General features: G+C 41.2%; 1 protein-coding gene and 1 long non-coding RNA gene across 2 annotated transcripts in view; one reads left to right on the top strand and one right to left on the bottom strand.

Moving 5' to 3' along the window:
* The window catches only part of LOC146512000 (uncharacterized), a 192,860-nt gene that overhangs the window by 117,897 nt on the left and 52,786 nt on the right, over positions 1–22,177 (top strand). The gene's annotated exons all lie outside the window — the stretch shown is intronic.
* LOC146512006 (microfibril-associated glycoprotein 4-like) lies at positions 461–16,366 on the bottom strand. Its single transcript, XM_085170582.1, has 7 exons — positions 16,241–16,366; positions 11,801–11,854; positions 9,795–9,944; positions 6,768–6,803; positions 1,419–1,515; positions 1,126–1,293; positions 461–902 (listed from the first exon to the last, which is right to left on the bottom strand). The coding sequence occupies exons 2-7, from the start codon at positions 11,807–11,809 to the stop codon at positions 649–651; spliced, it is 714 nt and encodes a 237-aa protein (XP_085026708.1). The 5' UTR covers positions 11,810–11,854; positions 16,241–16,366; the 3' UTR covers positions 461–648.

Genomic DNA, 22,177 nt, shown 5'->3' with positions numbered 1-22,177 from the left:
CCACATTTTGTCACATTACAGCCACAAACATGAATCAGTTTTATTGGACTTCCAGGTGAAAGACCAACACAAAGTGGTGAACACGTGAGACGTGGAACGAAAATCATTCATGATTCCAAACATTTTTACAAATAAATAACTGCAGAGTGGGGTGTGCGTAATTATTCAGCCCACTCAGCTGCAGTGGCGGCCCTAGCCTGTTTGGTGCCCTGGGCGAATCCCCCCTCTGACGCCCCCCCCCCCCCCCAACCTGGGGCAGCAGGTTCTTACCTTCATACCTTCAGGCAGCGAGCAACAGCAGCTGGTTCAGACTGAGAGTAGAAATGAAGGGATTATTTCAGTCTTGTGATAAAGCTCGAGTGCAGCTGATGGTAGGAAAACAGACCCTGCTTCTTACTGAGTGTCTGCTGGGATGGAGTGGTGGAAAAGCTCAGAGAGAAAGGAGGGGCGAAAGAAAAAGTCAAATTTTTTGGTGCAGCTTTATTGATGACAACATTTCAGAGGAGATCACATCATGTAACATTACAGGACATAAACAGGTTTAAAGATCTCTAATCTTTCTCTCTCTCTCGTAATCAAAGGAAAGCGATCTTTACTTTGACTGCTGTTGTTAAATATTCATGTCACAGATTTGTTTGTCCTGCAGATTTACTGCACAGGACGGATCTTCATGCTGATGGTCTTCAGAGAGTAATCACGACCTTTCCACTGTTTCCAGACCACACCAACAGCATTGATAGTACCATCATCCCCCCAACGATAAACCCCGTTAGGGTTTGCATTGTGACAGTCGTTGTACCAGAACGCCCCCAGAAATAATTTTGCACAGTTTCCTGCCCAGCTGTCCTGGTCTTTGTCAAATGTAGTGAACTTCTGTCCATTGTGATGACTCAGGGCATCTCCTACAGAAACACAGATGAACAATCCCAACATTACCTTTAATCCCAGTCAGACTGATCAGCAGGTGTACTGGGCGTGTTCTAAATGGACTATTTTTGGACCAGCCTCCTGTATTTGAGCTCCTTTCCCCAGGCACTGATTCATGACCTGCTGTTCCTACAGACTCTCCACAAGAATCCAGCACAAAATGTCACTTTAAACTTACTTAAATATGTATTCACCCACCTGCCCCTCCATTAGTGAATCCAGACACATTCAGCCTGTAGCCGTCAGACTCCCCATCGATGGAGAACGAGGAGTAACGAGCAAACACTTTGTTTCCATCAAAATCTTCCATGTTGACCATCAGCTCGTACCTTTTTCTCTGTGTCAGGTAGAAGACATTTTCCAAACCTGGAGAGAATCATAAACTCATTGATTAAGTTTTTATGGTTATACCACTACCCCTGAAGTCCCATAAGAGGTTCTACTTTATGAACAGATAACTTAATGACTGATAAACAGCACCCATTCCTCACCAAGCCAGTACTCTCCAGCAGCGTTACCAAAGCCCGTCTTGTACTGATCCCAGGGTCTGTAGAAGTTCACCGAGCCGTCCAACCTCCTCTGGAACACCTGGGGAGGAGGCAGGAAAGGTATTCGTCAAATATGGGCTATGAAAATTGTCACAGCACATGTAAACATCAGATGTTTCTTCAGAGATAGGCACATTCTAGGTCTCTGTTTGGGTTTAGACGGTTGGGCCATCTGAAAACTATTTAGCTGCAGTTCTAACAACTGCTTATTTATTTATTTCTTGTTTGCTTGCTTGTTTTTGTTAAACACCATAGTTAAAAAGGTTTGAATTTTTCTTTCAGTATTGTTTGCCTTTAAATTTTGTATTCTGAAAAAAGAAAAACAAAAGAAAAAGCCATGACTGTGCAGTTTTTTTGGTAGTATTTATTTTCTTACACATAATTAGAAAAACAAGTCCTGTCTTTTAAATGTCCATGTTGCTCTTTAAATAGATAAATCTCCACAGGAGCAAAATAATTTGAGCACATTGTCATTAAATACAAATAAACAAACAAACAAGAAAACAAGAAACTGTGTTGTTTTTTTAAAACTGTCTTTTAAAATATAATATTTATGGGACCTGTGCCTGTCAGTAGTTATGGACTTGTTATGTTATATGTATTTTTGGTGTTGCTGCCCCTCTTCTCCATGTTTGTAGATATGAGTGTGTGTGTGGGTGTGTGTATGGGTGCAGGTGTGTCTGAACACTTGTTTACAGGCGCCTTCAGGCCTGGTGGGTGTGGCCCTGCTAGGGCAGCGGTCTCCAACCTTTATTGCGCCACGGACCGGTTAATGTGTCGCGGATAAATACAACAAAATAAAACTAGTACTGAAAAAAAGAAGATTTATTCATAACACATGTGAAAAGACCCAGGAAAACCGAGTAAACGATAAAAAGGATAACAAAATAACGCTGAAAACCGATAAAAACCCTGAAAACCAGACATTTCACACCTGAGCCTCAACTCTCGCGGCCCGGTACCAAACGACTCACGGACCGGTACCGCTGATCAGGGCTCGTCGGGGGAGCTACTTAGGAGAGTCTTGGAGCTCCCACCGACGCGGGATCATTGATTCTCATGACTATTGATCAGTGGTCTTTGATCAATGGTCATGAGAATTTGTATAATTAAGATTAAGGAACTGACCTCTCAGCCCATTGTTCCTTCAGTGAGCTGGTTTCAGTCATTATGCAAATGTACTGTTTATAAGATTGAAACCTGCAGTCAGCTGAGACTGAAGACGTCACCTGATGATGACGAAACGTTTCTCCCACAAAACGCTACGTCCAGATGAACAGAATCAACTTTTGGAGATAAACAATGTGAAGCATTTGGCTGGAATCAAGTTCAAGAGCAAGTTTGCCCTGTTATTTATTTGTAAAGTTGTGCTGTGTATTGGTGATAGTTTAAAACTAACTAGAATACATGAAGCCATCAGTGTGCTTTTGCTTAACAGCAGCTTTTTGGAATTTGAACTTTCTGTCCTCTGCATTATCATTGTTTTAGTTTCTGGCTCAAGGACAACTTGTTGGTAAAAGCCTGCAAGTATTTGTGTCACGGTCCTGGATCGGTGACCCAGTGTTTTTGGTTTTGTACTTTTGATTCTGTTATAAAGTATGACTGTTTGTTTTGGTTTCTGTCCTAGTATTTCAGCTTCCTAGTTTGGCAGTACTTCCTGAGTTCTTGTTTTTAAGTTTTGTTATTTGGTTTCCCAGTGTTTATTCTGTGCTCCCTCTTCTCTGTGCTCCTTCTGTCTGTCCATGAGTCTGCATCTGTTTAGTTCTGTGTCTGATCTCTCTGTCTGTCGTGTACTTCCTGTTTTACTTTGTAGGTCTGTGCGCTCAGCTTTGTGCTCTCCCTCTCTCATCAGTGTAATCAGCGTCAGCTGTGTCTCCCAGCTGTTTCCTCTTAGCTCTGTTCACCTCTTGTAGTGAGTGTCTGCGTCTCTCTTTCACTGTGTGTTCTGTTTGCCAGCCTGCCGACCTGTTTAGTTTGTTCCATTCTCCCAGTCTAGTTAGTCTTTTGTTCAGTTTCTTCCCAGCAATAAAGCTGAGTATTTTGAGTTACTTCTGCCTTCGTGAGTCCTGCATTTTGGGTCCTCTCTTCCTGCCTGCCTGCACACAGCCATGACAATTTGAGTTCATGTATTTATTTTGATCTCCCAGACATTTTTGTATGGCTTGTTTTTTCTCTTATTTTGCGTGACATATTTTTTAACATGGACGTGTCTGTTTTGAACACTGCTTTTGCAAGAAACAATATTAATATAACAATGGAATTGCTATGTGTAATTTATTGTAACTACATTTAACCTCTTAAGCCCCACAGGGGGTTCTGAGCTTCCTGCTCAAAAATGTAATGCCCAAATTTAATTGATTATTTCTCTGCAATTACAAACTCTGTCCTTACAATCTTGGTATCAAAATAAAGCTAACACTTGTGCGATTTCATCAAATATGTAAATACTGAAGCAGATATTACAGTGTCAAAGTTACTGAGACTTTAATTTTTAGCATATAACCCTTTTAAAAATATGCCTCAGTTCACATTTGATTCCAGAAATTTAGTAACCAACATATAAACATCATCTGTGCAAAGATTTATGTTTCTAAAGTGAAACAGTGAAAAACTACAGCCCTGCCATGCCAGTTGATTTTTTAGGTATTAAAGAGCAGAAATTAATAAATTTTATTAACAGGACTAAAAAAATGCTTTTTTAAAAATATATTTTTGAAGAATTAGGGTTAGGGGGTTAGGGTTAGGGCCATTACACATTTACATGGTAACGGCCCTTTTCTGCTGTGCGCATGAAGTGTTTAATTGGTCTCTGGCCCTTTAAACTCCGAGGGGCTGGAACTTTGGTTTCTTTTGGTCAATTTGCACGATTGACACCTCTTTTTAATTGTTTGAGCCAGTAGGTTCAAAGTAACAGTGCCACGTTCACGTCACTTCAACCAATCCGACGTTGTGATGCCAAAACCCACGTGGGCCCAAATTTGCTGCATTTGGCGTCTGTCCAGTCACGTGTCTGTAGGTGGGTCTAAAATGCAGGTTGTTGACGAAAGGTAGGCATGGCAACTACTGATAATCACGTGGCTACCGGCGAAAATAACGGAGGAAATCGGGGCGGTAAGCCAATTTCTGTCTTAGCGCATTTGAGCCTCTGTATGTTATTGTGGTCTTCTTTTGTGGCTCATTCAGTGAATTTTGGTCTGATTGTGGTGAAACTTGGTGTGTGGAGTCAGTGATAGCCCTGGAAGCTAACCAGCCTGTCTTTAGCCAGTTACATGAAGTCTGGAGAATTTCTGGTTGAGTTTTGTTTGTTTAGCGGACTTCTGCGCATTTACGTAACTGCTCGTTTAATCATGGCTTGTTTTCGATGTGTTTGGTGGTTGTAGAAATGGTTTATATGACATTTTAGCTGAAATTCAGAGGTTTCTGTGGATGCCACACGTCTGGACTTATAATTCTCACCCCGTGTTATAACCGATTAAACGTGATCTCCTCCTTTTTGCCCCCAGTACCGGGGCGTGGGCTTAAGTGGTTTTAAAAAAGTTACTAACAATAATATTTATGTAACAATGTTCATGGACACTTTTTAGTAGGAAAAAACATTAGAATGACTTAAATTGAAATAATTTAATCACTTAATATTACTAAAAACCCCTTTTTACTGAACTTACGTTGCTTGACCTTAATTAAGCTTTTAGAGGAAAAAGTCTAAAAGTCATGTCTGCAGCAGAGTAGTTGAGTTGGGCTAATTATAAAAATGTCTCATTGGATTTACTCAGTAGTGGCTGAGTTGGGATTGCTGAAAAACATCAATGCAAATTGTTACCTTTGGTTTTTGATTAAGTTTAGCCGATGTATATTTATAGTGTAGTGGGGTAAGAGTTAAAAACATCAATTAAAAAAATGGAATCAGTAAATATTTAGTATGAAATGAGAGGCTGAAGGTGGCATGATGGATTGTCGCCTCACAGCAAGACGTTCCTGGTTTTAATCCATGTTCTCCACTTTCTTTCCAGGTACTCCGGCTTCATCCCACAGTCCAAACAGTCTGCACGGGTAAGTAGTAGAGATGGCATGATACCACTTTTTTATGTCCGATATCTTAAATTTGGATATCTGCTGATACCGATATGAATTCAATATAGTCTATGTTATGATCAATAAAACAGTTTTTTAATATTTCGCTGCATTCTCTATACGTTCACACTCAAATTTAAGATACAAAACACTAAAGCTATTCTATTATACTTGTATGCAAAAAATACAATAAACCCAAAATATTTTGCAGTTAAGCAATACTGAAGTTTTTATTTAAACTTTAAGCAGAAATCTAAGTATGTAAGTAATATTCAGAAAGTAAATTAAAATACAGTTTTATGCAGATTTCAAAAACTCTTTGGTTCTGAATAAATGAAATGCACTATCAGCACAAAATAATGTTTATATTCAACAACTTAAAAAAAAAGTTGCATAATGGACCCTTTATACTTAAAGCTTAACATAAACAGACATCCAGAGTGGAAAGCAGTGCAAATAAATGCAAACACAGCTTCACGACACTCATCTTTTAACAAGATAGGTGTCAGTGTGAGCTGTTTCTATCACATTTAACCTGAGACTGAATTTTGTGTAATTTCTATACAAAACTTAACACAAGTATGAAAAAAAGTGTTTTTCTTAGGTTTTTTTTTCGAACCATGAAACTGTTTAGCCTGCAGTTTTTTGTCAAAGTAAAACTTGAGCCTACCCATTGTACGGTCAGACTTAGCAATGACAATGCACAGAAGTCCGAGCTCCATATATCGGCTGTTAAGCTTAACGTGGGATTGCTTTACAAACATTCGAGATGAACTTGCACACCTGCTTTACTTCTCTGGGATCGCTTGCTCGTAGATGAAATGCCAGTTTAGTGAGGATTTCAGTGTGAACTCCAGACCGCTGAGAGGTCTCGCACACAACAGCTGCTCTATTACGTGACGCATACTGCTCTGACGTGTTAAGATCATGAGCTGGGTTACAACATGTCGCAAGTTTGGTGAGGTGCTTTCCTGATACTTAATGGATCAGGTTACTTTTTCTTATTTCTCCCTGATATCCGATCCAATCATTTAGCTCAGGATTGGACCCATACTGATACTTTACATCTGATTGGTCCATTCCTAGTAAGTAGGGATGGGAATTCATAAGAATTCCTTCATTTTGATTCTCTTATCGATTCTTATTGGGCTCTCATACCATCACTAAGCAGTCTAAGCACTTCAGACAACCAGACATGAAGCTGGGAGTTCAGATACTCACTGTCCACTGTCCTTGTGAGTCCATGTCACAGTATACCTGCAGACACACACACACACACACACACACACACACACACACACACACACACACACACAATCATTAGAAAATAGAGAAAGATAAATACAATAATAATGCACATACAATAATACATATTAACATGTGATACACTATATCAAAGTGCCCCCTGGTGGTGAGTGAACATCCTGCAGGTTGGCTGGAGGAGGTCTTGTCTAGAGCAGTGGGGCTCCCACACAAAAGCAAAGCAGAAGATAAACCATCGCCAAATATGTTTCCAAACCAACTTCCTTCCAGCCAAAGACTAGAACACATGATTAAGCATATGTTGCCGTTGGCTTCACCTGCACAACGGTGGTGCCAAGGTAGTAATTTGGTTCCCCTGCATTGGGAACACGCAGTGGGCTGTCCAAATCAAAATCAACAACAAACAAACAGCATCCCACAGTTGTTATGTTTTTAAACTCATTTTTTGAAAAATGTGTTGATAGCAATGTTGAATATTCTCACACAGTAAAAAACAAAGAAAACTACACCTAAAATAATTACACCGTAAAGATGTTACGTTGTTCTGTTATTTAAAAGAGGTAGTAGGTTAGTACAGTACAGTAGTACAGTTTCAGGAACTGTACTAAACTGGTTCAAAACATACTTAGAAAACAGGAAATACTTTGTATCAATAGGTAACTTCACATCTGAGCAGACAAGTATCACATGTGGAGTTCCCCAAGGTTCCATCCTGGGACCCCTTCTGTTTAACATTTACATGCTCCCACTGGCACAGATTATAAAGAACAACAAAATAAACTACCATAGCTATGCAGATGACACACAAATATATATCACAATGTCACCAGGAGACCGAGGCCCTGTACAGGCTCTTGGTAAATGCATTGAGGAAATTAATGACTGGTTGTGCCACAATTTTCTCCAGCTAAACAAAAACAAAACTGAGGTAATAGTCTTTGGCGCCAAAGATAAACGATTACAGGTCACCAGAGAACTTCAGTCTATACACCTAAAAACCACAAACCAGGCGAGAAATTTGGGTGTAGTGATGGATGCAGACCTAAACTTAGAAAAACACATCAAGACAATAACAAAATCAGCTTACTATCACCTCAAGAATATATCAAGGATAAAAGATCTGATGTCTCAACAGGACCTGGAAAAACTAGTCCATGCATTCATCTTTAGTAGGCTTGATTACTGTAACAGCATCTTTACAGGTCTACCTAAAAAATCAGTCAGACAACTACAGCTCATTCAGAACTCTGCTGCTCGAGTCCTCACTAAGACCAAAAAAGTGGACCACATCAGTCCAGCTCTGAGGTCTTTACACTGGCTGCCTGTCCGTCAGAGGATAGACTTTAAAGTTCTGATGCTGGTCTATAAAGCTCTGAATGGTTTAGGACCAAAATACATCAGTGACCTCCTGACCCAGTATGAACCTTCCAGATCCCTCAGGTCATCTGGATCCGGTCTTTTATCAGTTCCCAGAGTCAGAACCAGACACGGAGAAGCTGCATTCAGCTTTTATGCTCCTTATATCTGGAACAAACTCCCAGAAAGCCTCAGATCAGCTGAAACACTCAGTTTATTTAAATCCAGGTTGAAGACTCACCTGTTCTCAGCTGCATTTGAATAAAGCACCAAATCCACACTTAGGCTTAAATTTCAAAACTCACATTTTAATTACTGATTTTATCTACTGTTCTGATTTTATCTGTTTTGATTTTATATACTGTTTTGTTTGTTTGTTTGTTTGTTAATTAGTTAGTTTGTTTGCTTGTTTTAATCAATTTTAAATCATGCTTTTTATTTGTTTTTGTTTCTAATGTCTCTGTAAAGCACTTTGAATTACCTTGTTGTTGAATTGTGCTATACAAATAAACTTGCCTTGCCTTGCCTTGCCTAGTAGTTTATTTTATTGCTACCTGTAATTTATTGCTGTTTACTTTTATTTGTTTCATTGTTTACATTGTTTGAGGTGTAAAATAATCTGCAATGAAGTTTGAAAACTAAATATGGTGGGTGTGCGTGGTTGGAGGATGTGTTTGTGCCGGTGGGGGGGGGGGGGGGGGGAAACAAAGAGGGGCCTAACAAAAAAGTTTGGGAACCACTGGTCTGGAGAATGAAATGTAATGATTTTGGTGCATTTTTGGCCGGAAGAACCAAATGAACCAAATGAATCAATGAAAACACAAAGGAAATGCATCTTCTCTGTGGACTCATTCCGCTTCCTGGGTACCACCATCACCCAGGACCTGAAGTGGGAGCCCACCATCACCTCCGTCATAAAGAAAGCCCAGCAGAGGATGTACTTCCTGAGGCAGCTGAAGAAATTCAACCTGCCAACACGGACGATGATGCAATTCTACACTGCAATCATCGAGCCCATCCTCACCTCCTCCATCACCGTGTGGTGCGCTGGAGCCACCATCAGGGACAAACAGAGACTGCAGCGTGTTGTGCGCTCTGCTGAGAAGGTGATTGGCTGCAGACTCCCATCTCTGCAGGACCTGTGCACCTCCAGGACACTGGGGCGTGCAGCTCGGGCGTGCAGCTGACCCTTCTCACCCTGGTCTGTTTGACCAGCTCCCCTCAGGCAGGAAGCTCCGGTCCATTCGCACCAGCACCTCTCGCCATAAGAACAGTTTCTTCCCCTCTGCTGTTGGACTCATGAACAATAACCATATGACTGTTCCCACCACTAACACACTACGCTGTGTTCACTGCATCATGCCATGTTTGCACTGATCACCACCTGCACTCATGTATATATTTATCTACTTAGCACTTTTAATTCTTATTTTATGTCTATTTAAGCGTTATATGACAGTATGTTTGCACTAAGTACCGCAGCAATTTCCTAATGTTGTAAACCTGCTCAACATCTGGCAATAAAACCCTTTCTGATTCTGATTCTGCATCTTTGGATGAGTCATGATGGTCTGAAAATGACAACACTAAAAAATCAGCTTATCATTAGAGTAAATAACTCCAGTCTACCAGGACAGCAGACGTGGCTCCAATGGGATAAATGGTGTACACTCCACTGGTTCGACTGGTGTCTTGGGTATAGACATCGCTGCAGTCCAGTGGAAGGATGAAAGGTTCACAGCCGGTCAGCAGAGGAAGCAGGATGAAGGCTGACAGCAGCTGGAACAGAGGAGGTGTTCTTATTTTACTTCAGTCAAAGCTTCATGTAGAGCTGTAACGTTTGTGACTGTCAGACTGTGATGGTGCCACACAGACACAAACTATAGAGGTTCTGCATGTGACATCATGCACATGTCGCTCAACTGCTGTCCGCCATATTGAACATGATCAGCGGTAGTGATCACTCCTGAACTGACGTTAGGGTTCTAACATAAGAAAGCTTACATGAGTCACAGTTAGTTACTGTCAGCAGATCAGACATGCTGGACCGCTGACAAGAGCTGGGGCTAAAAAATTTCAATTTTCAATTCAATTCAGTTTTATTTATACAGCGCCAAACCACAACAACAGTCGCCTCAAAGTACGAGCGAGATGCTAGTCAGGAAAGTGTTTTTGTCATGAAACGGCTGTCTGCAGCCAGGCGAGGACCCAAATGCAAACTCACGGGAAAGAAAACTTAAGCTCAAAATGACGCTTCATTTACAGAACGGCAAAACAAAAACTAAACTGGGAAATATTAAAGCTAACGCACAAGGAAACACAGCACACAACTATGAGGGAGGACGCAACACAGAACTGAGTGAGACGCGGACATAAATACACCGAAGGATAATGAGGGGGTGGGAGCACACGGGGAACACTGATAATCGTGAGACAGGGCAGGAGCAAATACAGCATGACGTACACCGACGGGAGACTATCAAAGTAAAACAGGAAGTACACCGAGACGCGGACTGGAGGGGGAGAGAACATGGGGAGAACACGGACATAATGGGCTGGGAAGGCACGGAATAAAATACAAGCAAGGGGAAACAAGGCATAAGAACTCAGATACACAAAGGGAGACACGGGGAAAAGACACGAGGGGAAATCTTTTTTTTTTTTTTTCCTTGCCTGTCCCGTTTGGCTCTTTTGCATCAGAATTATTGTCTAAAGGCGAATAAAGATGCCCAACAGATTTACTTTACCAAATAGACCACCCCAGCTTTGCCGTAATGGTCTATTTGATTCACCTTTTGTTGTTTATTTTATTTATTTTTTAATTTTCACTTGCTAGATACGGGACAGACTTGAATGAGGAAAAGAAAAGGGAGAAAGGAAGAGGGGGAAAAAAACAGCGGGGAAGAGCGGATAAAGGGCAAAAAACCAAAAACCAACTAAATAAGCAAACAAAAAAATACATCCATCAATCACCTGGATCACCTGTTGAGAAAGAAAAAAGAAAACAAGCAGAAGAAAATGAGAGCAATACAATAAACAACATCACAATGATCTATGTGAATGTGACAGTAAATACTAAATGTTAAACATTATTGTGCAGCATGTAAGATCGACAGCACACAGTGTGCTTTGAGGTAGGAGCCAAAAAGGGTGTAGTTTGTGTGTGTGAGCACCCGTGTGTACACCTGTGAGCATGGACGCGCTTGTTTTTAAAAGGTTCCTTCATGTAATGATCTGCTAGAGGGTGTGGGGGGGCCACAGCCCCGTCCTCCAGGGCATGAAGCAGGTATGGAGGAGATCAAGACGAGGGGAAATCTAATAAACGACATCTAAACAGAATAACCTAGGAACCTTTAGAATAAACAGTGGACCTAAAACGTAACACCAAATGACAAAAATACAAGAGAACACAAAACACTGGTTAGAAGTCCCGGGACCATGACAGCTTTGCTTCCTCGGAGAGTGTATATACACTAATTTGTTTGCTCATAGTTTATCTCATCTACATAATGTTTCATTAAGTTTTGGGATTATTACATGTCCAAAATGGCTGACAAGTTGTAAGCGGTCACATGTCTGCAAAACCTGTATAGGACTGATATATATTCAGTCAGAAATTTTAAGATTTCACTTACCTTCGTCATTGCAATTCTGTTGAATTGATGTGATGAAAATCTGATGACTCTGAGCTGTATTTATAAGCAGAAATCAATAATTACTGATACAATACAAAAATGTGGCTTAAAGTAGTTCATTAGCGCATGGAGACAGATCTCCATAACAAAGCCTCAAATGAAGGCTGCAAAACAGAACACACATCTTACTCAGGAGCTCTACTCAGTGGTATGTTGCTAAATCAGTCCAGACTCATTCTGGTCTCTTTGTTTTACTTCATTTCTAAAGTATTTTCTGTCAACTCTGGACCTCCATTTGCTGAGGTGACTGCATGGATCAGCTGTCGCAACAGGATTGTTTTGGTTGTAATCACCGAAGCAGATTGTGGACACTGCAGGTGAAAGAAGCTGTTAAGTTGAAAAAGTTCAAGGTTGGTTAGCCTGTGGGACTTCAGAGTTAGCTAACGGCTAATGGCACGCCAAGTGGAATGTAGCTCTGTCAGTGGTGGAAGCAAAACCAAAAGGAGTTTGGTGAAGCCATGGAAAAAGAATTTCAATCTGCCTAAAATCAATTCTGGCAAACTGTCAGGTGACTCAGGAGAGCAAAGCGGGGCTCTACTCACAGTGTTTAGTGGGCGTGGGGTGCTCGTGACTTCAACTGAGGTTATAGTCAGGGTGGTGGAAGGAATACTTCGAGGACCTCTTCAATCCCACGCACATGCTTTTTGTAGAGGAAGAGTCTGGGGATGAATCATCACTGAGGATGTTAAACACATCCTTGATTGTCACACTTGTTTCCTCTGGGTATTGGACTCCACCAGGTCTGCCATTTGTCACTGACTCAGTTCATAGGTTTTAATGGACAGAATACTTCTTTAGCCAAGTGGCCAAAGGCTTTGAGGAATGCTGGACCACCTCTTCACCAGGCCTCAGAATCCCATCTCTGCTTTTTGCTGATAATGTGGTTGGCTTCATCAAAGCTTGGCCTCCAGCTTGCACTGGACTGGTTTGCAGCTGAGTGTGAAGCAATGGAAATGAGAATTAGCACCTAAGAGTCTGAGGCCATGGCCCTAAGCCAGAAAAGGGTGGAGTGCCCACTTCAGATCTGGGAGAATTTGCCGCCCCAGGTGGAGGAGTTTAAGTATCTCAAGGTTTTGTTCACGAGTTAGGGGAGAAGGGAGTGGAAGATTTACTAATGCACTAAGGCTGCATCTGCAGTTATGCATCTGTTGTACCGCTCTGTCGAGATAAAGAGGCACCTGAGCATAAAAGTGACACTGTTGATTTGATCTACGTCCCTGTAATGAAGCGACAACAGACCAGACAACATATTTATGCTTTTCACATCAACAACAACCACACGGGAATCCAGGACCCAGCACACCTTTAACCCAGCGACGCATGATTGGGGATGCCCTGCAGGTGTGTTCGCCACCCCTGCAGCGGCACCACCAACCACGCCTCGCCACAGTCCCCTTTCTCAGCTGTGCTTCTGTTATTAACCTCTGTCTCTCTTCCACAGCATGTCTTTTATCCTGTCTTCCTTCTCTCACCCCAACCGGTCGCAGCAGATGGCCCCGCCCCTCCCTGAGCCTGGTTCTGCCGGAGGTTTCTTCCTGTTAAAAGGGAGTTTTTCCTTCCCACTGTCGCCAAAGTGCTTGCTCATAGGGGGTCATATGATTGTTGGGTTTTTCTCTGTATCTATGAAGCACCTTGATGCGACTTTTGTTGTGATTTGGTGCTATATAAATAAAATTGAATTGAATTGAATTGAAAATTGAATAGTTACAAGTGACCCAAAACTTGATCGTGTATACAAGCGGTGGAAATTAGCTTGCTCTGAAGGGTGGCAGGTTTCTACCTTAGAGACAGTCAGTCATTCACAAAGGGCTCTTAGTAGTAGCCGCTGCTCCTCAATATCGAAAGGAGTCAGTTCAAGGAGTTCAGGCATCTGATTAGAATGCCTCCTGGAATAGTGTGACTACTAATTCTGATCTCATCCCCTCCATCCCGACCACCTTATAGAGGGCACGGCCTGGTAATCTTTGCTAGCTTTCCCACCAGCTAAATTCCTCTCCTTTGGGTGACTCTGTCACTTGGTATTAGCTCTCTCTGTGTATGTCTTTATCCTGTCTTCCTTCTCTCACCCCAACCGGTTGCTAATATACACTAATGTGATTATTTTATTTTTAAGGTTCTTTCTCCAGCGGTGGCTGGTGTTGGTTCCAGCCACTCTTAAAATTAAGGATGTATAACCTGCAGTGCCCATCATTGCTGTGGTCTATTCTCAGATCTGCTGTTATGCTCACATTACCTGCATGATCTTGCCTGTAAACTTGGTCATAGAGTTTTGTTACAGGTTTCCCTGAATTATTCTGTTCACAGTGGTTGCCTACAACATTTGCTTCCAACAAATCACCTTTGATAACTGACTGACCCGTTTTCGTACACCTCTCTTGAACAGATGAGTGGGACTCTTCCCAGGCATGTTCCTGTGTCTTGGGCTGCTATAAGAAATGCGGGTCTGCCATTCCCTTTACGGAGTGACTTGTATGCCAGAGTTATTATAGGTAAAACTATTGGTGCACAGTACTATTTGTTAGGACCACAGCTACTAGTAAGTGCATCTCAACCCGTCTTTTTTAAGTTATTCATTTTTAGGACAACATTTAGTCAATGCTACAATATCCTTCTATTATAGATTTACAGTGCTCAGCATAAATAAGTACACCCCCTTCAAGAAGCACGAACTTAATCAGTAGCTCAATGAACAAAAGAACAATTTCCAAAATTTTCACAAGGCTGAGTTTTATTGAACACTTGTTTAACTCCATATCATGAAATTAAGGTTAATAATATAACTTAGATCACAAAATCTTCAGTTTTACTAAAATTGGTTGAAGCAAAAATGAATACACCCTGCAACAAAAACGACTACATCTAGTATTTTGTATGACCACCATGATTTTCAAGGACAGCATCAAATCTTCTAGGCATGGAATGAACAAGTTACGACATACTGCAACATCTATCTTTTTCCATTCTTCAAGAACAACCTCTTTTAGAGCCTGGATGCTGGATGGAGAGTGATGCTCAACTTGCCACTTCAGAATTCCCCACAGGTGTTCGATTGGGTTCAGATCAGGAGACATACTTGGCCATTCAATCACCTTCACCCTGTTCTTCCTCAGAAATGCAACAGTAGCTTTAGATGTGTGTTTTGGATCATTGTCGTGTTGGAAAAGTGCGTGACGACCAAGTGCACGGAGTGATGGCAGCATCTTCTCCTTCAGTATAGAGCAGTACATTGTTGAGTTCATGATACCATCAATGAAATGCAGCTCCCCAGCACCAGCAGCACTCATGAAGCCCCACATAAGGACACTGCCACCACGACGTTTCACTGTAGGAACTATGCATTTCTCGTTGAAATCCTCACCTTTACGACGCCATACAGTTTTGAAACCATTAGTTCCAAAAACAGTGATCTTTGTCTCGTCACTCCAGAGTATAGAGTCCCAGTAGTCTTCATCTTTTTCAGCATGGGCCCTAGCAAATTCTAGGTGTGCTTTTTTGTGCATGGGCTTTAGGAGAGGCTTCCTTCATGGACGATACCCATGCATGCCATTCCTCTGCAGTGTGCACCGTATGGTGTCACGGAAAACAGTCACTCCAGTTTGGCTTTCTATTGCTTTAGCTAACTGCAGTGAACTTCCATGGTGATTTTCTTCAACATCTCATCAGGAGACGCTCCTGGGGTGGCTGTAGCTCAGGTGGCAGAGCAGGTCAGCCACTAATCAGAAGGTCGGTGGTTTGATCCCAGGCTGCCTCCTGGCTGCATGTCAAATATCCTTGGGCAAGATACTAACCCCATGTTTGCCTACTGGTGGTGGTCAGAGGGCCCGGTGGCGCCAATGTCCGGCAGCCTCGCCTCTGTCAGTGCGCCCCAGGGCAGCTGTGGCTACAATGTAGCTACCATCACCAGTGTGTGAATGTGTGGATGACTGAATGTAGTGTAAAGCGCTTTGGGGTCCTTAAGGACTAGAAAAGCGCTATAAAAATGCAGGCCATTTACCATTTGGCTGTTTAAATGCTGGAACGATCGACACACACCTCTGAAAAGTGTGTGTTTGTTTTTTCTACAATAACTGTTAAATGTAAGCATAGTTATGACTAAAGGAATTCTTTATCAGTCTGTACTCTTCATGTTAAAGGAAAATCCAGAAAAGCGACAAACATTTTCTGGAGTCAAAGAAAAACTTGTTATTGGGATAATAACCGAAATCTTCTCAGACAAAACGCTGATTTAAATAATTTGTCAAACGCTCTTCAAACAGTTTAAAATGAAAAGAGTAAAAAGAGAAGCGGTGTTTTCAGCTGCTGCTTCATAACAGTGAGAGTTCAGATAAATTAACAAATTCAAGGAAAGCATCTGCAGCTGATTTTCTAGTTTGCTCTTACTTTGGCAGATTTCTTCTGAGCTCCACACCAGGCTTCCAGCTGCAGCACAGACTCAAACTGGGACAGGGAGGCAGAGGTTACATTTACTGGAAGAGCTTCAGAAAAAAGTGACTCCAGTACCTTCACTGTTCAAGGCTAGCAGGTCCAAGGGTCTGTTTACATTCTGCCACAGTGAGATAACATGACTACAGAAACAAGTGCTGTACTCACGTACTGTGGATTTTAACCAATGCAGGAATGTTATGGCCAAGTACCATCAATACGTGAAATTTCCACTAAGGGACAATAACCTCTCTGTTTATGGTCAGACTGTTTACTACTTGGTGTGCTAATACTGTTTAGTACCTCTAGTAGTTTTAATGTGTTGCTTACTTACTGTCCTCCTCTGTTACGGACTCCTGTTGGAAAACGTACTGCTGAAGTCTAAGGAGACTAAAACCTCTGAAAGGAAATAAACTTGAGCCTTTGAAAATTACCCATCATTTGAATTTTAAAGTCTTAACTTACGGCAAATACTTGATTGCTGAGCTTATCCGAGTTGAATATTAAAATCTGTTAAACCTGCCACCAAACCTCATGGATTTGAAACCTTAATTTAAGAGGTGGTCAGAGGTATTACGATTAACATGTGACAACAGCGCCTAGGAGTCAACCATGAAAGATTACACAGGTTAGAGAATACGCGACTGAGGCAGATTGGCTCCAAGAGTAACATACGTTTAATGGCATTTGTTATAAAAGTTGACTGTGGCATGGCCTATCCTATAGCAGTGAGGCAGTAAGCCAGACAAAAAAAGGCTCCAACTAATGATTTTACTCCCTGACCCGTCTATGTGAGGGCTGTGTTTCTCTAGCCAGGGGTAGCCCAAAGTGAGAGGTGAATCAGAAGAGGAGAAAGTGAACAGAGTGAAGGCTTCGCGGTGGTGCTGTTAAGGATACTGTATTGTTCTTCCTTTGTGATTTTTTTTTTTGTTTTAGTTGTTTTTCTGTGGTTTTTAGGGGTTTTTTTGTTTCAGGTTTTTTTCTAATAGTAAATGTAAATTCTAAATTCTATCTAATAGACTTCAGTTTGTGCATGTAAATGGAGAGTCCTCTCCACACACTGAGGTTAATTATGGAGTTCCACAGGGTTCAGTGCTAGGACCAATTCTGTTTACATTATACATGCTTCCCTTAGGCAGCATCATTAGAAGACATAGCATACATTTACACTGCTATGCAGATGACACCCAGCTCTATCTGTCCATGAAGCCAGATAACACACACCAATGAGTTAAACTGCAGGAATGTCTTAAAGACATAAAGACCTGGATGGCCGCTAACTTTCTGCTTCTTAATTCAGATCAAACTGAGGTTATTGTACTCGGCGCTGAAAAGCTTAGAAATATGGTATCTAACCAGATTCTTACTCTGGATGGCATTACCTTGGCCTCCAGTAACACTGTGAGGAACCTTGGAGTCATTTTTGACCAGGACATGTCCTTCAACGCACATATTAAACAAATATGTAAGACTGCTTTCTTCCATCTGAAAAACTAGTTCATGCATTTATTACTTCCAGGCTGGATGACTGTAATTCATTATTATCAGGAAGTCCTAAAAACTCCCTGAAGAGTTCAGTGGACTGGAACAAACAAGCTCTATGCACTGATTATGAAAGGGTGAAGTCTGCACATTCTAATGTAAAGTTGTAGTTTCTTAATCTTGGCTTCCTTCACAAAAGACTATCAAAAGAAACCAGGAAGTAACAATGAAAGGAAAAGCCTATATGGAGACAGAAACTTCTGGGGGAACACAGGGGAGGCAGGTCAAACTCAATGAATTAAATAGGAACTATAACTTACCACAACAGAAAGCAGATCACAGATGGCAGCAAAACTAAGAAAACGTATAAATTACACTGAGAATATAATCATAAAGGAACCAACCAGGAAATATCTGTTATATGAAGTAATACTCAAAATAACTCGAAACACCAGAGTGTCATTGTGGCAGTGCTGTGGTTCCTGAACATGAAGGCAGCTCTCTGCTTACCTGGCTGTATCACCCTGGTAACTAATGCTGCACCCATAACTGGGTCCAGAGCAAGTATCTGAGTTTGACTTCAAGTATTTATTTTTGTGCTTGTGGTGATCAGACCATATAGCTCTATTTTCTATTTTCTCTATCACCTATTCTAATGTCTCTGATTAGGGTAGTTGGAGCTTGATCCTGAAGCAGAAAGCAAAGAAATCTGAAAACTAACATTGTGATACTTGTCAGGTCTGACTGAAATTTTAGGTTTTGTTAAGCCAGCTAAAAGCCTGGCTGTGTTGAACTTCTTGTATCAGACAGACAGGGTGTGTGTGACCAAATCTCTTCCTCGTTGCACTTTTCCTGTTTGAAATAAACTCGACTGAGTTGCAAAACAGTGAACATGCTGGTATCAAGGTTACATCATGTCAGTTTGATCTGATTTCTTTTCACAGAACAGTTTGAACTGTTTATATTTTGCAGCTTCATTGATCCAAACCAGCTTTCTTTCCTTAGGCAGCTTTATCTAGTGTGAACTCAGCTTGTAAAGCTTTTCCAGCTGTGTGCTCTGCTAGTGTAAGCCCCGTGTGTCTGAGTGCTTTCATTTGCTCTTTCTCTGGTTTATTTAATATTCTGGGATTTTGTGTTTTTTCGTGGTTTTGTCTTTTGTATTTCTAACTCATTGGTTATCCTTTAATACTTTTGTGATTTTCCAGCCCTTAGATTTTGTCTGTGTGCCTCCCTTGTGTCTAGTGTTCCTGGTTTCTATGTTCGTGTTGTTTCCTGTTTTACTTTAGAGTGTCCCACATTCAGTCTTTTGAGGTTTTCTTCCTCTTTGTCTCGTCAGGTCTAATAAGGTTCAGCTGCATCTCCTTCCTGTTGTGAATTTCCATGGTTCCTCTCTGTGTATTTATTGTGTGTGCTTCCCATCTTTGGATCTTCTGTTCATCTGTGTTCTCATGTCTCAGCTCGTTCCCGACTTACAGGTTTTGCATTGTTTTTTAGGTTTCTTTTATAGGTTCTCCCAGTTCAGGTTTTGTTAGTGTTTCTCAGTTCCCCTTCGCTTGTTGTGTTGTAGACTTTTCGTACAGCCATAAATAAAGGCTCGCCTTCAGTTAAAACCTTCCCCTGTATCTGTGTCTGCGTTTGGGTCCTCATTCTCTCATCTCCACACGATCTGCCTTCGCAAATCGTGACAGTGTCGTTCCATTGATTGGCTTGTTTTGTTCCTGGTGTCCTTCTCTTTGTTGTGTACGCTTTATAAATAAAGTTTTATTCCTATAATGATGCTTTATGTTGTTATAAAGTGCAGATGTGGACACTGTTGTGTGTTTCAGTGAATCTCTTTAAAGCCGTGCTTTGAGCTGCTTTTCATTTACCACCTTTTGTAGTTCCACTGTTTGCTCAGCAGAGGGCGTTGCTCAGCACAGATCACAGTGTTTGCTGCTGTGTTTTTCTCTGATCATGTGTGGAACTCCAGCTTTTTACATACAGCCTGTGGAAATGCTGGGAGGTTTATTATGAACAGAACTGAAGGTTTCTGTATTTTTATTTTATTTTTAGAAACACAAAGACACAAACTGCTGCTGCCACGTCCACACAGAACTCATGAAACATTTTCATTCACTGTATTAGGAACATGCAGCATGACTGTAGACAATATAGTAGACACACAGACTTGGATAGATACAGCCACACAATTTAAAGGAAGATTTTTTTAACCTCAATTAAATTTTATTTATATGGCACCAAATCACAACAACAGGAGCTTCAAGGTGCTTTATATTGTAAGGCAGACCCTACAATAATACATGCAGAGAAAAACCCAACAATCACGAGCAAGCACTTTGGCGACAGTGGGAAGGAAAAACTCACTTTTAACAGGAAGAAACCTCCAGCAGAACCAGGCTCAGGGAGGGGCGGGGCCATCTGCTGTGATTGGTTGGGGTGAGAGAAGGAAGACAGGATAAAGACATGCTGTGGAAGAATTCACTGTGAACTGAACAACTTTTTCTCTCCATTAAGTGAGTCATCTTAGACTTGATGTTAATACCTACCTCAGTTGCACTGACTGCCACAGTTCTATGTTGGTGGATGTTGTTAGTTTATTCAAATATTGTGCACTAAATGGCAAAGATGTTTATTAATGCCCCTTGTGTTGTCCAAAGTGGCAGAGTTTACAATAAACTGAAAACAATACTTGAGTTGCACTGTCACTGTTTAAATTTTTTTTCATAATTATTTATTCTGTAATATGTTGCATACAACATGCTTTTCATTTTAAATAAATGTTCTTAATTCCAAACCAGTCCCTTGTTTTTTGGGTTTTTTTTTTTTGTTAAATTATAGGACAAAAGCTGTTACCTGTAAATTTAAATCATGTTTTTATTAAGTACTCGGTATCGGCGAGTACTGAAATGCAAGTACTCGTACTCATACTCGTTTCCAAAAAAGTGGTATCGGTGCATCCCTAGTTTCAAGCATACATTCTTGCTCTTTGTTTCTAAGGTAGTTCTGCTTTAGCTTGGGCTTGGTCATTTTTTCTTGTTTATTTTTCTGCTGCTGGATGAACCTCAGAATAACCAGGTGGAGAACGCCATGGAGGTCATTTCTTCCAGGATGCCTCTTACTCTGTTTAACTCACCAACCCAGGATCCAGCAAAACAGCTTCAGTCCATCATGCTTCCTCCTACATGTTTCACAGTTGGTGCCACACACTGAGCTATGTACAAAAATCCTGTGTGATGAACCAAAGATTCAGATTTTGATTCATCAGTCCATGACAGCATCTTCCAGTCTTCAGTAGTCCTTTGGTTTCAAGACCCAGGCAGGCCTTTTCTTTCTTTTTCTGATTTGTTAGCAGTCTTGTTATCAGTGGCTTTCTTGCTGCATCTCATCCCATCAAACCTTCAACTCTAAGTCTTCTCTTTATACTTGAAACTGAGACTTACAATGATCACTATTAAACTGTGCTTGAAGCTGTGGTCCTGTGAGCTGCTCTCTCAGAAACTTATCTCCGGATTCTCTTGTGGCTCGTGTTGCAGTTCTGCCAGACTGCTCCTTGCCAAAGTTCTCCAGTTTCTGACGGCCTTTTTATGGTGAAGGAGACTGTACTCTCTGACATGTTGACAGTTTCTTCACACTTTCTCTGTAGGATGGTCTAAAGCTTTAAAGCTTCTGATGGGTTTCCTCTATTGTTTTGTAAATTTCCCTTTTCTTAACATGTTATAGCCGTAGATGTCAACCTCAAAGCACTTTATATTGTCAGGTAGACCCTACAATAATACAGAGCAAACAGAGCAAAACCCAACAATCAACCTATGAGCAAGAACCTTGGTAACAGTGGGAAGGAAAAACTCCCTTTTAACAGGAAGAAACCAGGGTCACAGAGACACAGCCATCTGCAGTGATTGGTTGGTGGTGAAGCGAGGAAGACGGGACAAAAGATATGCTGTGGAAGAGAGCCAGGGATTAATAATAACTAATGATTCAGAGAACTGTATAAACACCCAGTGCATCATGGGAATCCCCCGGCAGCCTACGTCTATTGCAGCATAACTAAGGGAGGATTCAGGGTCACCTGGTCCAGCCCTAACTATATGCTTTAGCAAAAAGGAAAGTTTGAAGCCTAATCTTGAAAGTAGAGATAGTGTCTGTCTCCTGAATCCAAACTGGAAGCTGGTTCCACACAAACACAAAGCTGCTCCTGAAGAGTTCCCTCAGGATCCTGTAATGATGATGATGATGATGATGATGATGATGATGATGATGATTATGATGATGATGATGGATAGGAATTAAAAACATTGCTTGTGAACACTCACATATTTGGCAGGTGACCTTTGTGTAACAATTTAATATTTTTACATGTTTAAAGCTGGAAATGAATCACTTTTATGTTATTGTCCCAACAAAACAGAAGCC

The sequence above is a fragment of the Neolamprologus multifasciatus genome, chromosome 8 (assembly GCF_963576455.1).
Source record: "Neolamprologus multifasciatus chromosome 8, fNeoMul1.2, whole genome shotgun sequence".
In the NCBI taxonomy this organism is placed as follows: Eukaryota; Metazoa; Chordata; class Actinopteri; order Cichliformes; family Cichlidae; genus Neolamprologus; species Neolamprologus multifasciatus.
The sequence above is the reverse complement of the archived record's forward strand: the minus strand, read 5'-3'. Positions and strand labels throughout refer to the sequence as shown.

Bases quoted from the DNA above. Each gene is read 5' to 3' on its own strand.
- LOC146512006 (XM_085170582.1), bottom strand. The intron at 6,804-9,794 runs GTAGACTGGAGT...GTGTGTCTGCAG, and splicing joins GAGCCACGTCTGCTGTCCTG to GTATACTGTGACATGGACTC. The intron at 1,516-6,767 runs GTGAGTATCTGA...CCTCCTCCCCAG, and splicing joins ACTCACAAGGACAGTGGACA to GTGTTCCAGAGGAGGTTGGA.